The 17,833-nt window shown below is 41.2% G+C and overlaps 1 protein-coding gene across 1 annotated transcript; it reads left to right on the plus strand.

The window, feature by feature from the left end:
- The first annotated feature begins 1,961 nt into the window (after positions 1 to 1,961).
- On the plus strand, positions 1,962 to 12,790 carry coil (coilin p80). Its single transcript, XM_017713751.2, has 7 exons — positions 1,962 to 2,215; positions 2,962 to 3,931; positions 8,564 to 8,653; positions 8,832 to 8,879; positions 8,987 to 9,056; positions 9,843 to 9,931; positions 12,630 to 12,790. The coding sequence occupies exons 1-7, from the start codon at positions 1,971 to 1,973 to the stop codon at positions 12,687 to 12,689; spliced, it is 1,572 nt and encodes a 523-aa protein (XP_017569240.1). The 5' UTR covers positions 1,962 to 1,970; the 3' UTR covers positions 12,690 to 12,790.
- Positions 12,791 to 17,833: the final 5,043 nt, after the last annotated feature.

The raw sequence follows: 17,833 nt of genomic DNA on the forward strand, positions 1-17,833 counted from the left end.
ATGGTATTTTTCTGGAAAGTTTCACCTTATGTATATAAAATGGAGCTGTTATTATGATCAGATTATTATAAAACATTCATTTAGGATAAACAAAAGATCATCAAAAAGACATAAAACATAGTGGCTTTTGAGGAGGATTTCTTTACCAATCTTTCTCGTCAGGCCAAAGAAGAGATCAAACCAGAATGAGTAAGAAAATACACAATTAAAATATAAGTGTTCAGTGGATTCTGTAGCCCCTTTACCAAAAGTACATGCATCACTCTACATACCACTGACAGGGTAGCATCTATGCAATATTTTATAAAGCAGTTCTTTTATCTTCTTATTAAGAACATATTTATAGGGGAGGGTCCAAATTTTGCGACTGTTCTGCTTTTGTTGAATTGCCCATCCTAATGTTGCTAATGGAATAGATTTACAAAATAAAAGTTGCCTTATAAAGCTATTGTTACATTTCTATTATTATTATTTATTATTATTATTCTACACATCTATTATATCAAGCCCATTAACTGAAATTATGTAGTTCTGTAGAAAAAAAAATCCTCTATAACCTTTTGATTACTTTTAATTAAACAGAGAAGACCATCAGGGATAGAGTCACATATCCTCTTAAATTCTCTATTTGAACTGATTGTACCTCATTTCGTGCAAACGTCAGAGTTGGAATTAAAATGATGATGATTACCATCAAGTAATTGGTTAATCAGCAAAATATTATTGTTAAACCACTGATGTGAGAACAGTGACCTTCCCTTAGAAATAATGTGTAAAGACTGATGAGGAGAAAAATTATGTTTGTAAATGATTAACCAATATAACCTTATATGCTGTTATAATATGAATAATAATAATAATATAAAGCTTGTCTGTGAAAGGCAGATAGCTTCATTGGTAATTTATTAATATTGTAAGGGCACATAAGCAAAACATTTTAATCCACCAAGTTTTCTGAAGAGAAAGTTAAGCATGTAAGGACCTTTGAGGAGTCTTCTAATCCAGCTAATTTTAATAGTTTGTTTGAGTGTGCTCCACCAGAACAAGTCCACCAGAACAAGTCCACCATCTGCTCTTCCATTTTTTTTAATACATCCTTTCTTACTTTGTGAGATTTATTTGTTCAAATGAAATTGAACAACATTTTGTGTAATTGTGTAACAGCTCATTTTGGTGCTTCTAAGGCAGAAAACACACAAGCAGCGCTGGAGAGCCCCTCTGCTTTGCTCCTGGCTTGGTAGTCTGCTTCAGTTTTACTCTCCAGCTCACACTCTTCGCTCCTCTGACGCACATTTGCTCAAAGTTTCTCCCTGTAAGCTGCACACTGTTGGTGACAGGGCATTCAGTGTTGAGGGCCCCAGGCTGTGGAACAGTCTCCCCTCGTGCTTGTTAGACCCTGGCTACGTTCAGAGCTTGTCTTAAAACCCACCTTTTCCAGCTGGCTTATGGGTGAACCAGTACTGTGATGTTTTTTGTAAATTGTGTGTATTGCTTTTACATATTTATACATGCTATTTTTATTTATTTATTTATGGTCATTTTTAAAATATTATTGTACAAAGTCCTTATCAAATACATTATTGTTGTTATTATTATTGTTATTATTATTATTATTATTATAAAGCTATTAAGTCTAAACCTAATTTGAACCTTTTTTCTCTCTTGATTAGAGTCTCTTTGCGCATGACATGGCCTTCAAACAGCAAAGCTGCTAAAGCTCACAACATACTGAGTACAGTTTTTGGTAAATTATGTCTTGACTTGACTGCTTTGTGTGTGCGTGCTATGCTATATATATTCCCCAAATTATAGTAAAAAACATATTTATGTGTGTAATGTGGTTCTCATAATTATATATAAATTAAGTGCAAAATGCAAAAAAGTGGAGCAGTAGCTGCCGTTCTCCTCCAGGCCGGTAGGGGGAATGTGGTGATTAAGCTGCCGGGCTGCTCCTTCTCTCTCCGGTAAGCATGGCGGGCACCAGCGCGGTGAGGCTTCGGCTCCGGTTCGACTATCCTCCTCCCTCCGGGCCGCAGTGCCGCATGAGCTGGATCCTGCTGGATCAGAACCGCTGCAGGGTTATAGCGGATCTGTGCAGTGAGATCCGGGAGAGATTCGGCTACAGCCGCAGAACCGAGCTGGACCTGTTCATAGAGGAGAGCTACCTGCCTCCAGCGGAGAGCATCTACCTGATCCGGGACAACGACAGCATCAGGTACCAGTAACGGAACCGCGGCGCTCGCCTGCTTCAGCGGTTCTGAACATGGTGAAAAGGTTCTTCAGATAGATGAAGAATGTAGCTATATGGTTCTGTACAGCACCAAAAAGGGTTCTTCTATTTTTTATGATGTAAAGCTTGTGAAAGTAAAGAACTCATGCAAAGAATTAAAGTTATAAGCGGTCCTGAAGAAAAATAGGAAATGTTGGAAACGGTCCTTTAAACGGGAACTTCACCAGTTTTTCAAAGTTCTCCCATAATTCAGTGTGTGAGGTGTAATCAGAGTGATTCAGAGAGGTTTGGTGTGAAATGGTTCAGATGTCTTTACAGTGGTGGTGATAGGAACCAGGGGTTGCCATGACTAAAACACAAATCTAGACATTTTATTTACTATCCAGAACCACCAGTGAACCTACATGAGTCTTCCAAGTTTATATGGAATGTTGATGATGGGAAAATAGTGGAAAATCTGAAATAATAAGTTTTCTTTGGGGACTATTTTGTCTCTCAGCGCCCTGCATATTGTGTATCCCTCCACCATGCTCTGTTTATATGGTGAATGAATGGCATTTTGTGACGTTACTCACAGTGAGCCTGATGCCCTTGACTGACCTGTTATTTCAGCAGGGAATGATGTGTTTGAGAACCGACTGTGTTAAATATTCAGTGTCAGTTCACCTTGACGGGCCAAATGATTCCAGTTTTCTGCAGAATAGGTATAACATGTTTGTCCTTCTTTTCAGGGTGAAGGTTTCCGGCCCCTCCTGTCTGAGTGTGCAGACTGCAGGGAAGAAGAGGAGCAGAGATGATGAGGAGCAGCTGCTGGAGGACGATGTGGCTGTAGGACCAAAGAAGAACAGAAGTGAGCAAAGCCAAGTAAATGGTTTCAACCAACCAGAAGAGACCAAGAAAAAGAAGAGGAAGAAGAAGAAGAAGAAGAAAAACAAGGTAGAGAAAAAGGCTAGGGCTGCTGTGGAACCCATCACACCTGCTAAAGAACCTGTTGCCTCCAAGTCCAAATCGGAGCAAAGCAGCAAAAAAGCGTTGGGTTCTTCTGTGTCTGCCAACGGCAAAGCTTCGATAATAAGTAGGAAACATGACACGTCAGACTCTTCAGACAGCAGCGCTCAGAAACCTCCACCACCCAAACCTAAACCTCCACCACCCAAGCCCAAGCAGGCTGTAGCAGCTAAAGCGAAGGAAAGCACGTCTTCTGAAGGTTCTTCATCTTCTGAAGCTGATGCGCCTACAAAGCCGAACACGGCTGTCAAACCAGCTCCCGCTACACCAAAACCCACCTCAACAAACTCTAAACCGTCAGCCAAAAAGCCCCCTACACAACCGTCTTCTGATTCATCATCAACTTCATCTTCACCAGCACCTCCAGCTAAGAAGGTACCTCCACCCCCTGCAGTCCAGAATGGTCCAGCTGCTGCTCCGTCTACTCCGCTGGTCAAAAAGGATGAGAAGAAGCCAGAAAGCTCAGACTCTGACAGCAGCAGTGAGACGGATCTGGTGATTAAGAAACCCAACCCACAGGTCATGGGAATGACCCCCCGTGGGGGTGGTAGGGTCAGGGGTCGTGGAGGGGTCTGGGGCGGCTTTGGGAGGGCCAGAGGGACGCCATGGAAACAGAACTATCACTATAACTATGATAGCGGAGAGCAGCAGAAGCAGGTTGATTCACAGACCAACAGAAGCCTGGTGATAGAGGTGGGTGGACTTCCAGTTGTTAACACAGCAAAATTCAGTTTTCCTTCTTTTTTCTGTGAGAAGACAGTTTTTGTTCCCAAAATCTGCATAAACATTATAAGAGGGGACCTTTTATGCTCATTTTCAGTGTTTATCATTTTATTTTTTGGCTCTAGAATAGATTTAGATGCTTCAATGTTCCAAAAACACATTTTTCTTATACTCTACACCAGGTGTCACCAACACGGTGCCCGCGGGTGCCAGGTCGCCCGCAAGGACCATATGAGTCGCCCGCAGATCTGTTCTACAAATAGCACAACTCACTAGTGAGCTGAATCTAAAATCTAATTTGATTCTGTTGCTATTCGTTTTAACCACACTTGTGGTGCAATCCGATATATATATATATCGTATCGTAAAATATCTTAAAATTATGTTCATTATACATGAAGTTTAGATAAGTTGAGGTTAACTCTTAGTTTTTGTCTAGAGTAGTTCAAAGGTCAGTATTCTGCGCACAGACAAAACCAGTGATCGCAGAGAGTAAACTACATGGCAGAAAAAAGAGAAAAAACGTATCACTTTCACAACGAATGGGAGGTAGAGTTAGTCTTTACGACTGTTAAAGAAACCTGCGTGTGTCTCATTTGCGGGGCGGATGTGGCGATACCAAAGCGGCACAATGTCGAGAGACACTTCACTACCTGTCACAAAAGCTATAATGCTAACTATCCACCTGGAAGCGCACTAAGGGCAGAAAAGGTCTGTGAGCTAAAGGCAGCTTTGGTTACACAACAGACTTTTTTCACGAGGCCGAAAAAAAAAATCACAAAAAGCCACCGAAGCCTCGTTCAGAGCTCCACATTTTCTGGTCAAGAAGAAGACGGCATTTTCAAATGTAGAAGTCGTCAAAGAAGTAGCGTTAATAATTGCTAACACTGTATTGAAAGATGAGAAAAATGGAACCGATCTAATCTCCACTATCCCCGATGTCCAACTGGGGGTGATGTCATGTAGTGATGTAAGTGATCATCAGAAAATGTAAAAATGGCTGAGATTAATAGAGATGAAGTGCTGAATATTGATATCTGTTTACCACCTTGTTGTCATTGTTGATAATTATTGTGAGAAATCATTAATTAATCTGATCAGTGTCTTCACATAGATGAGTATCATTAAACATTATTAATAATATATAACTAAAGGCAAACTGAGCAATTTTTTTTAAGAAGAGATGGCATCTCTTCAGTGATCTGCTCTGTAAGAATTATTTTTATTAAATGCAAAAAGCATCTAAGATTTTTGGCTTTCAGCAGTAAATTGTAAGCATAGAGCAATATGTGTGATCCTAAAACACATTTACTGTTAATTTGAGGGGTTTTACAAAAAATAAATAAAATGAAAATTTACATTTATTTTATGCAGTTACTGAATAATTTGCCTCAAGAGTTTGTTACATAAATTCAGATGAACAAACCAAAATGTAGCCTGGAGAATAAGAGGTTATATTGTTTTGCATTTTTCATTATATTATGTAATTTGCCCCACGGGGCAATCGTGGGCTGGAGGTTAGGATCTGGCCCTGTGACCGGAAGGTTGCCGGTTCGATCCCCAGGGCCGACAGTCCATGACTGAGGTGTCCCAACTGTTCCCCGGGCGCCGTGGATAGGGCTGCCCACTGCTCTGGGCAAGTGTGTGCTCACTGCCCCCTAGTGTGTGTGTTCACTAGTGTGTATGTGGTGTTTCACTTCACGGATGGGTTAAATGCGGAGGTGGAATTTCCCCGGTTGTGGGATCAAAAAAAAGTATCACTTACTTATTTAGGTGGGGGCTTTATACAAGTCTATTAGGTTTTTTTTGCCTCTCCCTGCACTGTATGTTATCTTAGTCTATTTGTGTATATTTTAAATTGTGCATAAATAAATAAATAAATAAATAAATAAGGTTAAAGCCACGTTGAGAGAACTGAGAATACATGTACATGTAGAAAGGCAGCCAGTCTTTTAGATCAACAGACACATGCTAATGGTGAGTTAGCTCAGGTAACTTTACTAGCGTAGCGTAGTCTGAAAATCTTTCAGCTCCGAAACAGCCAGTCTGTATAGAGTTAGGAAACAAAGCCCAGCGTGAAATGATGCCGTACACTTTCTTTCATTTCATTTAGATGAGTAGAGTGTAACAATGAACTAGAACCTGGCGTTGTTGGGCTTTTTTTTTTTTTTACCCCTCTGAGTTTCTTGATTTGTATTTATTAGCCTGTAGCTCAGTGGCTAGGCTAGCCATCAGGAGTGGGTGACAACAGAGTGATTGGTTATATGATGCATTTGCTTAATGCATGCTGGGTATTGTAGTGAGAGAACACTAGTTGACAAAAATTGATTCTTTATTTGCTTGATTCTTTTCATTGGCACACCTCAGTGGTGATTTGTTGCAACCAAGAGTGCCTCTTTTTGCCCAGGGTCTGGACATTTATAAGTGGCTCTAATATTATCTATACTATTGCTCTAATAACTGTCTGTAATCTAATCTTCAAAAAGAATTAAAATAATTAAAGAATATCAACAAAAATGAAAAAGGATAAGAAGTAATGAAAAAGACTTCAGCAGAGTTTTTTGTGGAAGGAATGAAAGTCCTTTGCTTTATTGAGCATCAAATGGCAAGATGGTTCCTAGTCAACCTCAATGTGAGAATCATCTTAAAACACCCCTTTTTATTCCCCTCTTGGGTGATGAAGTAATCTCCCCACTCCAGTTACACAATTGGTAACTCCTAAAACCAAATGCATCTTTCTTTAAAACTCACTCTGGTCTGACTCTTATCAGACTGTTCCCTCCTTACAGGGCCCTCTTATGCAGCACTCCATAGGGCATCTCACACAACCCTCCAACACTATATTGACAAAATTACACACTCGCCCATCCAAATAATTGAATTCAGCTGTTCCGGTCACTTCCATGGCCACAGGTGTATAAAACCAAGCACCTAGGCCTGCAGACTGCTTCTACAAACATTAGTGAAAAAATGGGTCGCTCTCAGGAGCTCAGTGAATTCCAGCATGGTACCGTGATCAGACGCCACATGTGCAACAAGTCCAGTCCTGAAATTTTCTCACTACTAAATATTCCACAGTGGTATTATAACACAGTGGAAGTGACTGGGAATGACAGTAATTCAGCCACGAAGTGGTAGGCCACGTAAAATGACAGAGCGGATGCTGAGGCACAGGTCACCAACCTGTGTGCAGAGGTCACCAACTTTCTGCAGACTCAGTCGCTACAGACCTCCAAATTTCATGTGGCCTTCAGATCAGCTCAAGAACAGCGTAGAGAGCTTCATGGAATGGGTTTCCATAGTCGAGCAGCTGCATCCAAGCCTTACATCACCAAGCGCAATGCAAAGCGTCCCGACGCAGTGGTGTAAAGCGCCACCACAGGACAGTGAAAGGAACTCTTAATGCTTCAGCACCAAGAGATTTTGGACAATTTCATGCTCTCAACTTTGTGGGAACAGTTTGGAGAGTTTGGCCCCTTCCTGTTCCAACATGACTGTGCACCAGTGAACAAAGCAAGGTCCATAAAGATCTGGATGAATGAGTTTGGTGTGGAAGAACTTGACTGGCCTGCACAGAGTCCTGACCTCAACCTGATAGAACACCTTTGGGATGCATTAGAGCGGAGACTGTGAGCCAGGCCTTCTTATCCAACATTAGTGTCTGAGCTCACAAATGCACTTCTGGAAGAACGGTCTCAGATTCCCATAAACACACTCCTAAACCTTGTGGAAAGCCTTCCCAAAAAAGCTGAAGCTGTTATAGCTGCAAAGCGTGGGCCAACATCATATTAAACCCTATGGAATAAGAATGGGATGCCACTCACGTTCATATGCATGTGAAGGCAGATGAGCGAATACTTTTGCCAATATAGTGTATGTACAAGAGTGACCTCAGCTATGACTTAAGTGGTCATCTGGCCCAGCTCCCTTCTGTGGGCCCAGAAACTATTTCCCTGTTAGAGAGTCACTGCACACAGTCCATAGTCTGCTTCCCTATACTACCTTATTAGGAGGCTCTCTAATCCGCTAATGTTTTTTTTACTGATTACTAACCAGGAATATTTTATTCAATCTTTCCCATCAGTATCCAGTGCATTAAGATGTAATTCAACTCTATTATAGCATAAGACACAAAAGCACAATGTAATATGTACAGTAAACAATATATAATACAGGAGAATCCTGAAAGATTACACAGTAATTTCATCTGTGTGTTTATTCAGTGGCTGGAAATCGTACAGACTTTTTAGAGATCTGTAGTGCCTGCCAGAAGGAAGTAGTTGGAAAAGATGTATGCTGGATAAGAGGAACAGTTATCTTTGAAGCTTCACCGACAATACCTTTCAGTTTATTACAAGTTTGGAGCTCTACATTTCCACACCAAACTGGAATAAACAACGTATCTAAAATTTATTATAAAATCCGACAAACCAGTGAGGCAGAGGGTCATAATGCTGAGCTAAGGCATTCTTCATAAAGCAGTAAATAACATCATTTAATGCATTAAGCTCTAGTTTGAGGTTTAAATGCCCTGTTAACTCTTTATACCTTAATAGAAGTGTTTAATGAGCTTTTATAATTTTCCTTCTGTGTTTTCTGCAGAATCCTCCAGAGCCGACGCTCAAGCGGGACTACAGCACTCTGCCTCTGCTCGCAGCTCCGCCTGCAGCGGGACAGAAAATCGCTTTCAAGGTGCGTCTGAGAGAGAAAATGCTGAACCGCTGAGCTGGGATTCGTTTTGGTTCATTGGTTTATTTGTTTAATCCCTGTGTTGAGCATAATAGGCCGTTATTTTGTTTAATTACAGAAAGAACTTGAGTTTATTGCTTTAATTAATCAAACTGTTCTTTTAATGATTGTTTTGTTCCAGCTGTTGGAGCTAACGGAGAACTACAGTCCAGAAGTGTCTGATTATAAAGTAAGTTTTTCAGCTTTTCAGCAAATTCTTCATTGCAAGTCGAGTCGGTTTACAGGAGAATTTGATGTTTATGTTATTTTTGATGTTCTTCCTGCTATTTCCTGCAGGAAGGGAAGATTATTGGTTTTAATCACACCACTAACGTGATTGAGCTGGAACTTCTCACTCAATCTCAAGGTAAATCCTGGACTTCTGAACGGATAGGATGTACAGAAATGTTGCTTGTGGCATCCTATAACAGTGCCACGTTTAAACTCCCTGAGCTCTTCAGTGTGACACATTTTACTGCTAGTGTTTGTCTATGGAGACTGCAAGGCTATGTGCTTGATTTTATACAACTGTTAGCAGTTAGTGTGGCTGAAACGGCTAAATAGGAGGGATGTCCACGTACCTTTGGTTATGTAAAGTATCTCAGGAAGAATTTAAATCGTTATATCACCCTCTTATAGTGTTTTCTTGAAATACTGAAGCTACAGATTTAAAAGTGAACGGTTTTTGCTGCTGCACGTCTCGAGCTTGAAATAATTTTTTATTTATATAATAAATAAAAATAAAAATAATAATTTTTTTTTTTTTTAAACAAAATGCAGTCTTTAAAAACAGAGATTCAGAGTGGGTTTGGTGTGAAATGGTTCAGATGTCTTTACAGTGGTGGTGATAGGAACCAGGGGTCGCCATGACTACAACACAAATATACATATTTTATTTACTATCCAGAACCACCAGAGAACCTACACGAGTCTTCTGAGTTTATATGGAATATTGATGATAGAAAATAGTGGAAAATCTGGTATAATAAGTTTTCTTTGAGGACTATTTTGCCTCACAGCGCCCTGCATGTGTCTCAGTCAACAGGCAGTGAATTCATAACCATTTCATGTAGGAACTTTCTGTGAGGGAGCTTTTAGAGGTGGAGGTCTCGTTCCTAAGCAAATGATCTCCGTAACCTTTGTGTATCTCCAGCCCGAGCAGAGCCCGGGAAGTTTGATCTGGTTTATCAGAATCCAGATGGTTCAGAGAGAGTGGAGTACGCCATCACAGTTGGATCTCAGGTAGCGCACACATTCAAGTCAAATCTCAAAACACACACACACACACACACTCCTTTTCTTCTGTCCAGATACTGAAATGTGACTTTTTTTAATCAAAAAAAAAAAAAAATTATCGATGCCATTCATCAAAGAGAACGGACCACCATAGGACCACTGCTGTTCACATATTTTGGCAGTGGTCTGTTCTCAGCACAGCAGTGACAGTGACATGGTGCTGGTGGTGCTGGGATCAACAGATAACAGGCTACATTATCCCTAATAGGCTGAAAGCTAACAGGCTAAAAGATACAGGCTGCAACATTATAGTAAATAATAGGCTAAAAGATAGCTAACAGGCTAAGCAGACTAAAAGACAGCATGCTAAACAGGCTACGTTATAGCAAAAAGCTGCAAGATAACAAGGTACATTATAGTAAATAGGCTAAAGGATAGCTAACAGGCTAAATGATAGCAGGCGTAGCAGGCTACATTATAGCAAATATTAGGCTAAAAGGTCACTAACAGTATTAGATATTAGGCTTTGAACTGAGGTGTTTACTGATTCACTGTAAAACTGCTAAATAAAAGTAAAGAGCCTGTTAGCTGAACGTCTTATGCTCTTCAGAAGTCAGAGCAGATCTGCCCTAATCAACACTAAACCCTGTGTGGGAAACAAATGTGTAGCACAGTGAAAGTTTAAGCATCAAACGCTGCTACATTACATTACAATACTTCCATTATTCCATCACACTAAATTTAACGTTGTAATTTCTGGTTGTCTGGCAACTGTGGCATAGACTTAACTGTACAAACTACATTTCTTGGTGGAAGAGTTGTTTATTATGATTATTATTATTAATATTAATAATAATAATAACTGAAGTGAACTGAACTATTTATTGAAAAAAATTTTATTTGATCATATTTTGCATTGTTGCCGTTTTATAAAAGCAGTAATCTGCGTGAGGCTGCATTTCAGTGATTGTACCATGAGTTAAAGGGCTTTAGTTCGCTCCATGTTGTGTGTAAGAACAGATTTTGTGGCTTATTGTTCTTTTAGACCAGCACAGGAATAACAGCTGTGTATAAACTGCTAAGTATCGAGTAGCTGATGAGCTGAAGCTCATATAATGAGATCATCTTTTTAAGTTTGTTTATTTTGACCAGTTAATTGACTTTTTCTCTTCTGTTTGTTCTTATTTAACATTAAATTGGGAAAAAAATCATTGTATTTTAATGTCAGTCTTCCTTTACTAATGCAAACTAATAACATTATGATGCATAAAACGTGACGTACTGTGAAGTTATATTAGAGCCCTGTCGTCGATATTTATGTTATAGGAATAATAAGAGTTCCCTCTGAGCTCCTGAATGAAAAGCCCCTCAGCGGTGCAGCATGGAGGCCTCGCAGGGCCTGTACGCTCTGTTGTTGTGGTGTTGTAGTGTTTCACTGTATTCAGCACTTACTCGACGTTTAGAAGCCCAAACATTGTGCGGGCAAAGCTCCAAACGCAGCTTTTGTCGCTCATCTTTCTGAATTGATCCCCCCTCAGCCTCCATTAGAGCTTTAGGGTGGTCCTCTGTATGGATGGAGGTAAAGCCTGCAGGTCTTTGTGAAACGGCTGTGGGTGCTGCTGTCCACTCGTGCTGTAAAATACATTCTGACAGCTTGAATCATCTGCCCAGATTTTAGACTTTTGCTGACCTGTTTCTCCCTCAGCTCTGCAGTGTCCATAAGTCTCTCATACTTCACTGTAGTTTTCTGCTTCATCGTTTTTATATTCTCAGTCATATGAAAAGTTTAATACCACATTTTTCTGCAGATTTTTGTGACTTTAGTTTCTTGTTTGCTGAGTTTAAAATATTGATGGAGGAAAAAAATCTAAAATGTGATGTAACTTTTGTATAGGCCAGAATTTGTTTATTTATTTTTAAAATTTTTATATAATTTTTTTTTGTTTCTTGCCAAAAAAAAAAATCTTGTTACGTTAACTTCCATTACACTCTTAGCAAAAAGGGTTCTACATAGCGCCATATAGAACAATTTTCAGAAAGAAAACATCAACAACACGGTCTCCATCAATCTGAAGAACAATTTCATGATGCAAAGGTTTTTTAAACATGCAGAGGGTTCTTTGAGTGTTCGTGGTTCTATATAGAACCATTTACTTTATTAAAGAACCCTTGAAGAACCATCTTTTTTAAGAGTGTACGTTCTATCTCAAAAATTGTTTTCCAAAAAAAAAAAAAAAATCAGTTCATACTTAATACAGTGACCATAACAACACTGGTAAGCACTTTTTGTTAGATGAAGATAGTTATTCAGAGATTTCTGCAAACTGAATTTAAAAACACAATTAGTTTTACAAACTAACCACAGATTTTCTTTTGTATGGAAGGTAATTTTTGTTTTTTTCCCCCAATATGTGTATTTTTAACCATTTTTATTGTTATGTGTACATAACAATAATATATAATGTGTATTTTTATTTTTAACAAAATATAAATTTTGGTGTTTTGTATACAGACAGCTGTATTGTCTGTATTACACAGCTGTGTAAATAGTTCCTCCACTGATCTTCAGGTATCAGTTCATTCTGACTCAGAGCTAAATATTGAAATAGAATCTGACCCACTGAATGGATTCCTGACGAATGGTAGCTGAATGGTTGTGATGTCAGAAAGTGGGTGTGTTATAATGTGTGTGATATCTGTGCAGCTGACAGAGCGTTGGGACTCGCTGCTGGAGCCGCGGCTGATCGTGGAGAACACCGGCTGAGAGACGGCGCCAGAAACAGAATTGACCTTTTAGAGCAGTTTTTGTTTTTAAGTAACATTTGTTGTTGCATTTTTAAAAAGTACTGTGAATAAATTAATATTTTTGCTATATAAAACTGACTCAGTTCTTCTCTTAATCTTCTTCTTTCGGCTGCTCCCTTTAGGGGTTGCCACAGCAGATCATCTGCCTCCATCTTGCCTTATCCATTGCCTCCTCTACTTTCACACCAACCATCTCCATGTCCACCTTCACTACATCCATAAACCTTCTCTCTACCTCTTCTCCTTCTACCAGGCAGCTCCATCTCCAACATTCTTTGCCCAATATATCCACTATTCCTCCTCAACACATGTCCAAACCATCTCAACCTGGCCTCTCTGGCTTTATCTTCAAACTGCTCCACCTTCACTGTCCCGCTGATCTGCTCATTTCTAATCTTGTCCATCCTTGTCACTCCCAACGAAAATCTCAGCATCTTCATCTCCACCACCTCCAGCTCAGCCTCCTGTCTTTTAGACAGAGCCACAGTCTCCAAACCGTACATCATAGCAGGACGCACTACTGTCTTGTAAACCTTCCCTTTCACTCCTGCTGCTATCCTTCTGTCACACATCAGCCCTGACACCCGTCTCCACCCACTCCATCCTGCCTGCACCCTCTTCCTCACCTCTTTTTTGCACTGTCCATTGCTCTGGATGGTTGACCCAAGATATTTGAAGTCATCCACCTTTACGACCTCTACTCCTTGCATCTTCACCTTTCCACCTGCCTCCCTCTCATTCACACACATGTATTCCGTCTTATCTCTACTGACCTTCATTCCTCTCCTCTCCAGTGCAAACCTCCACCTCTCCAGATTCTCTTCCACCTGCTCTCTACTCTCACCACAGATTACAATGTCATCTGCAAACATGGTCCATTGAGCCTCCTGCCTGACCTCATCTGTCAACCTGTCCATCACCATTGCAAACCTGAAGGGGCTCAAAGCTGATCCCTGATGTAACCCTACCTTCCCCTTGAAACCATTTGTCAGTCCAACTGGACACCTGACCACTGTCTCACTATCCTCATACATGTCCTGCACCACCCTAACATACTTTTCAGCTACATCTGACTTCCTCATACAGTACCACAGTTCCTGTCTTGGCACCCTATCATATGCCTTCTCTAGATCCACAAAGACACAATGTAGCTCCTTCTGGCCTTCTCTGTACTTCTCTACCAACACTCTCAACGCAAAAATTGCATCTGTGGTACTTTTTCTGGGCATGAAACCAAACTGCTGTTCACTGATCTGAACCTCTCACCTTAGCCTTGATTCAACAACTCTTTCCCATACCTTCATGGTGTGGCTAATCAACTTTATACCTCTGTAGTTACTGCAGCTCTGCACATCACCCTTGTTCTTAAAAATGGGGACCAATACACTGCTTCTCCACTCATCAGGCATCCTCTCACTCTCCAGGATTTTGTTAACCTGGTTTTTGTTAACCTGGTTAACAACTGGTTAAAAAGTCCACTGCCTTCTCTTCTAAACATCTCCATACCTCCACAGGTATGTTATCTGGACCAACTGCCTTTCCATTCTTCATCCTTTTTAAAGCTGCCCTCACTTCCACCTTATCAATTCTCTGCACTTCCTGATCCACTATCTCTTCCCCCGTTGTGCTCCTCTCTCGCTTGTTTTCCTCATTCATTAGTTCTTCAAAGTACTCCTTCCATCTACTCAACACTCCTTCATCAGCCTAACCTGCTGTAGATCCTTTCCAGCTGTATCTCTCATTTTAGCCAAACGATACAAGTCCTTTACTCCTTCTTTACTGTCCAGCCTCTCATACAGCTCATCATAGGCCTGAGCCTTTGCCTTTGCCACCATTCTTTTTGCTATGCGACTAGCCTCACAGTACTCCTGCTTACTTCCTTCATCTCTCTGGTTATCCCACTTTTTCTTAGCTGCCTTCTTCTTCTGAATGCTCTCCTGGACTTCCTCATTCCACCACCAACTTTCCTTGTCTTCTTTCCTCTGACCAGACGAAACACCCAAAACATTCTTGCCAGTTTCTCTCACCACCTTAGCTGTAGTTTCCCAGTCCTCAGGTAGCTCCTCACTGCCCCCAAGGGCCTGTTGCAATTTTTCACTGAACTGCCTGCAACCATCCTCCTTCAGCTTCCACCATCTAATCTTTGGCTCTGTCTTCACTCTCTTCCTCTTCTTTGTTTCTAATCTCATTCTACAGACAACCACCCTATGCTGCCTTGCTACACTTTCCCCTGGTACCACTTTACAATCTCCAATCTCCTTTAGGTGGCAGCTCCTGCTAAGGATATAATCCACCTGTGTGCACCTCCCTCCACTCTTGTATGTCACCCTGTGTTCTTCCCTCTTCTGAAAATACGTGTTCACCACAGCCATTTCCATTCTCTTTGCAAAATCTACAACCATCTGACCTTCCGCATTTCTGTCTTTCACACCATACATACCCAGCACCTCTTCATCCCCTCTGTTCCCTTCACCAACATGTCCATTGAAGTCTGCACCAATCACTAATCTCTCCTCTCTAGGGACACCATCTACCACTTCGTCCATCTTATTCCAAAATTCCTCTTTCTCCTCTAACTGACAACCAACCTCAAATCAAAATCAAATGAAATTCATTTGTATAGCGCTTTTTACAACGGATGTTGTCACAAAGCAGCTTTACAGAATTTCGGAAAAGACAAAGTTTTAACAGGACTGTAAGAATGTACAGAAATCCCCCCAGTGGGCAAGCCAGGGGCAACAGTGGCAAGGAAAAACTCCCTCAGAACTGAGGAAGAAACCTTGGGACGAACCAGGCTCACCAGGGGGGACCCATCCTCCTCTGGTCAAACTACCTACAAGTTGTTATACTACTAATATTAATAGCAGTAATATTGGTATTAGGAATAACTAGGAGTCTATGAGAACATCAGTGTAGGGTGGACAGCTAGTCCAAGGCAGGTGGTGGCAGCTGGGCCACGGGCAGCTGGTCTGAAGTGGGTAGCAGGAGGGCTCGGCAGTCGGTGGTCCTTCAGTGTCCAGCCGGACATATGGGTGATTGTATACTCGGAAAGAAAGCAGTGAGATGGAATTAGTTTTATTCTATCCGTTTGTACAAAAACAGGGAATGTAAACATTTACAGAGTGTGGCTAACGACTCCGGCAGATCTGACTATGACAGCTTAACTAAAAGGAGAGAACCAGAAGGACACACAGACATGGCAGCACTCTGAAACAGTTTGGCATTCCTCCGCTCCACTGTCCACAAGCTTGAGTGACCACGTGCGAGCAGCGGGACGACAGCACAAGTGTCTCAGTTTACTATAATTCCCTGTGTCCATAGACCCCTGGATCTGCTGCCTTTATCTAAGGGGGAACATTAGCTACCAAAAGCTAAACTGAACAAGTGAGTTTTCAGCCTAGTCTTAAAGATTGAGACTGTGTCTGAGGCCCGAACAGTTTCTGGAAGAACATTCCAGAGTTTGGGGGCTTTATAAGAACAAGCTCTTCCCCCAGCTGAAACCTTCTGAATTCTGGGGACTATTAATAAGCCAGCACTCTGTGATCTGAGTGGTCATGATGGCTCGTAATGAGAAACAAGGTCTTGTAAGTACTCAGGAGCGAGCCCATGTATGAACCTGTGGTGCATATTAACTGACCACATTCAAAATTATACCATCAACCTCCAACTTCAGGCTCATGATCCTGTCTGACACTGTCTTTACATCCAGAACACTTTTCCCAAGCTGTTCCTTTAGGATTATCCCTACTCCATTTCTCTTCCTCTCTACACCATGATAGAATGAATCCACCTCCAATGTTCCTGGCCTTGCTTCCTTTCCATCTGGTCTCCTGGACACACAGAATATCTACCTTCCTTCTCTCCATCATGTCTGCAAGCTCTCTGCCTTTACCAGTCATTGTCCCTATGTTCAGAGTCCCTACTCTAACCTCCACACTCCTGCCTTTCCTTGTCTCTCGCTGCCTTCTAACCCGCCTTCCTCCTCTCCTCTTTGATGGTCTTCGACCTACAGTAGTCCAATTTTCACCGGCACCCTGCTGGTCAACAGCACCGGAGGCGGTCGTTGTTAACCCGGGCCTCGACCGATCCGGTATGGCAATCATATTTGTGATCCGCATGATAGTTTTGGCACGACTTTTACGCCGGATGCCCTTCCTGACACAATCCTCACCATTTATCCGGGCTTGGGACCGGCACCAGAAGTACACAAAGTACACACCATAATGGCTGGTTTCAGTTCTTCTCTTAATAATAATAATAATAATAATAATAATAATAACAATAATAATAATAATAGTTGGTAGGATTATTATTACTGTCATATAAACAAACACACAATTGTACCCACTAAATTGAGCAGCCTTGCTAGCAGACTGGCTGTTCTTATGACTCCTCACTGCTCCTTTAAATATTCACATACAGAACTTTTTTACACTAACAATTTTTCATATATTTAAATATCTATTAAAGGGAAATTTTGGTGGTTGTTCAGAACTGCCCCATAATCCATTGTGTGAGATGTAAACAGTAATTCGGATTGGTTTGGTGTAAAATGGTTCAAATGTCTACAGTGGTGGTGATAGGAACCAGGGGTCGCCATGACTACAGCACAAATAGACAAATATAGACCGATTCACCACCACCACTCTGAACAGCTCTGTTTACATCTTAACCACTTAATTATACATAGAATTCGGATCAGTGGAGTTCCCCTTTAAAACATATTGATTATATTGGTGCATCTTTGCAGTTCAGGTGGACTTCGCGCGTTCACGGAGCATCACGAGGTGACGTTATTTTGTGGGCGTGCGTCGGGCCATCCTTTCCTCCAGTAGCGGAGAGCGGCGCCGCTTGCGTCATTGCTGAGCTCATCAAGTCCTGTTGATGTCGTTGTTCAGTGATGAGAGTGCAAGTGGTCGTAGGCAAGCGATAGTGCATTCGATTCAGCTGAGCGAACCGATTCATTTGAACTGTCCGTTTCAGTGAACCAAACATTTGGTTCTATGAGTCATTGATTCATAAGCAGTCACCAAATTTAGTTCATTTTGAGTGATCCAAATGCTGGCTCAAAGAAGTTGCTCTTAATATGATATTTTCTGATTT

The sequence above is a fragment of the Pygocentrus nattereri genome, chromosome 14 (assembly GCF_015220715.1).
Source record: "Pygocentrus nattereri isolate fPygNat1 chromosome 14, fPygNat1.pri, whole genome shotgun sequence".
Taxonomy (NCBI): Eukaryota; Metazoa; Chordata; class Actinopteri; order Characiformes; family Serrasalmidae; genus Pygocentrus; species Pygocentrus nattereri.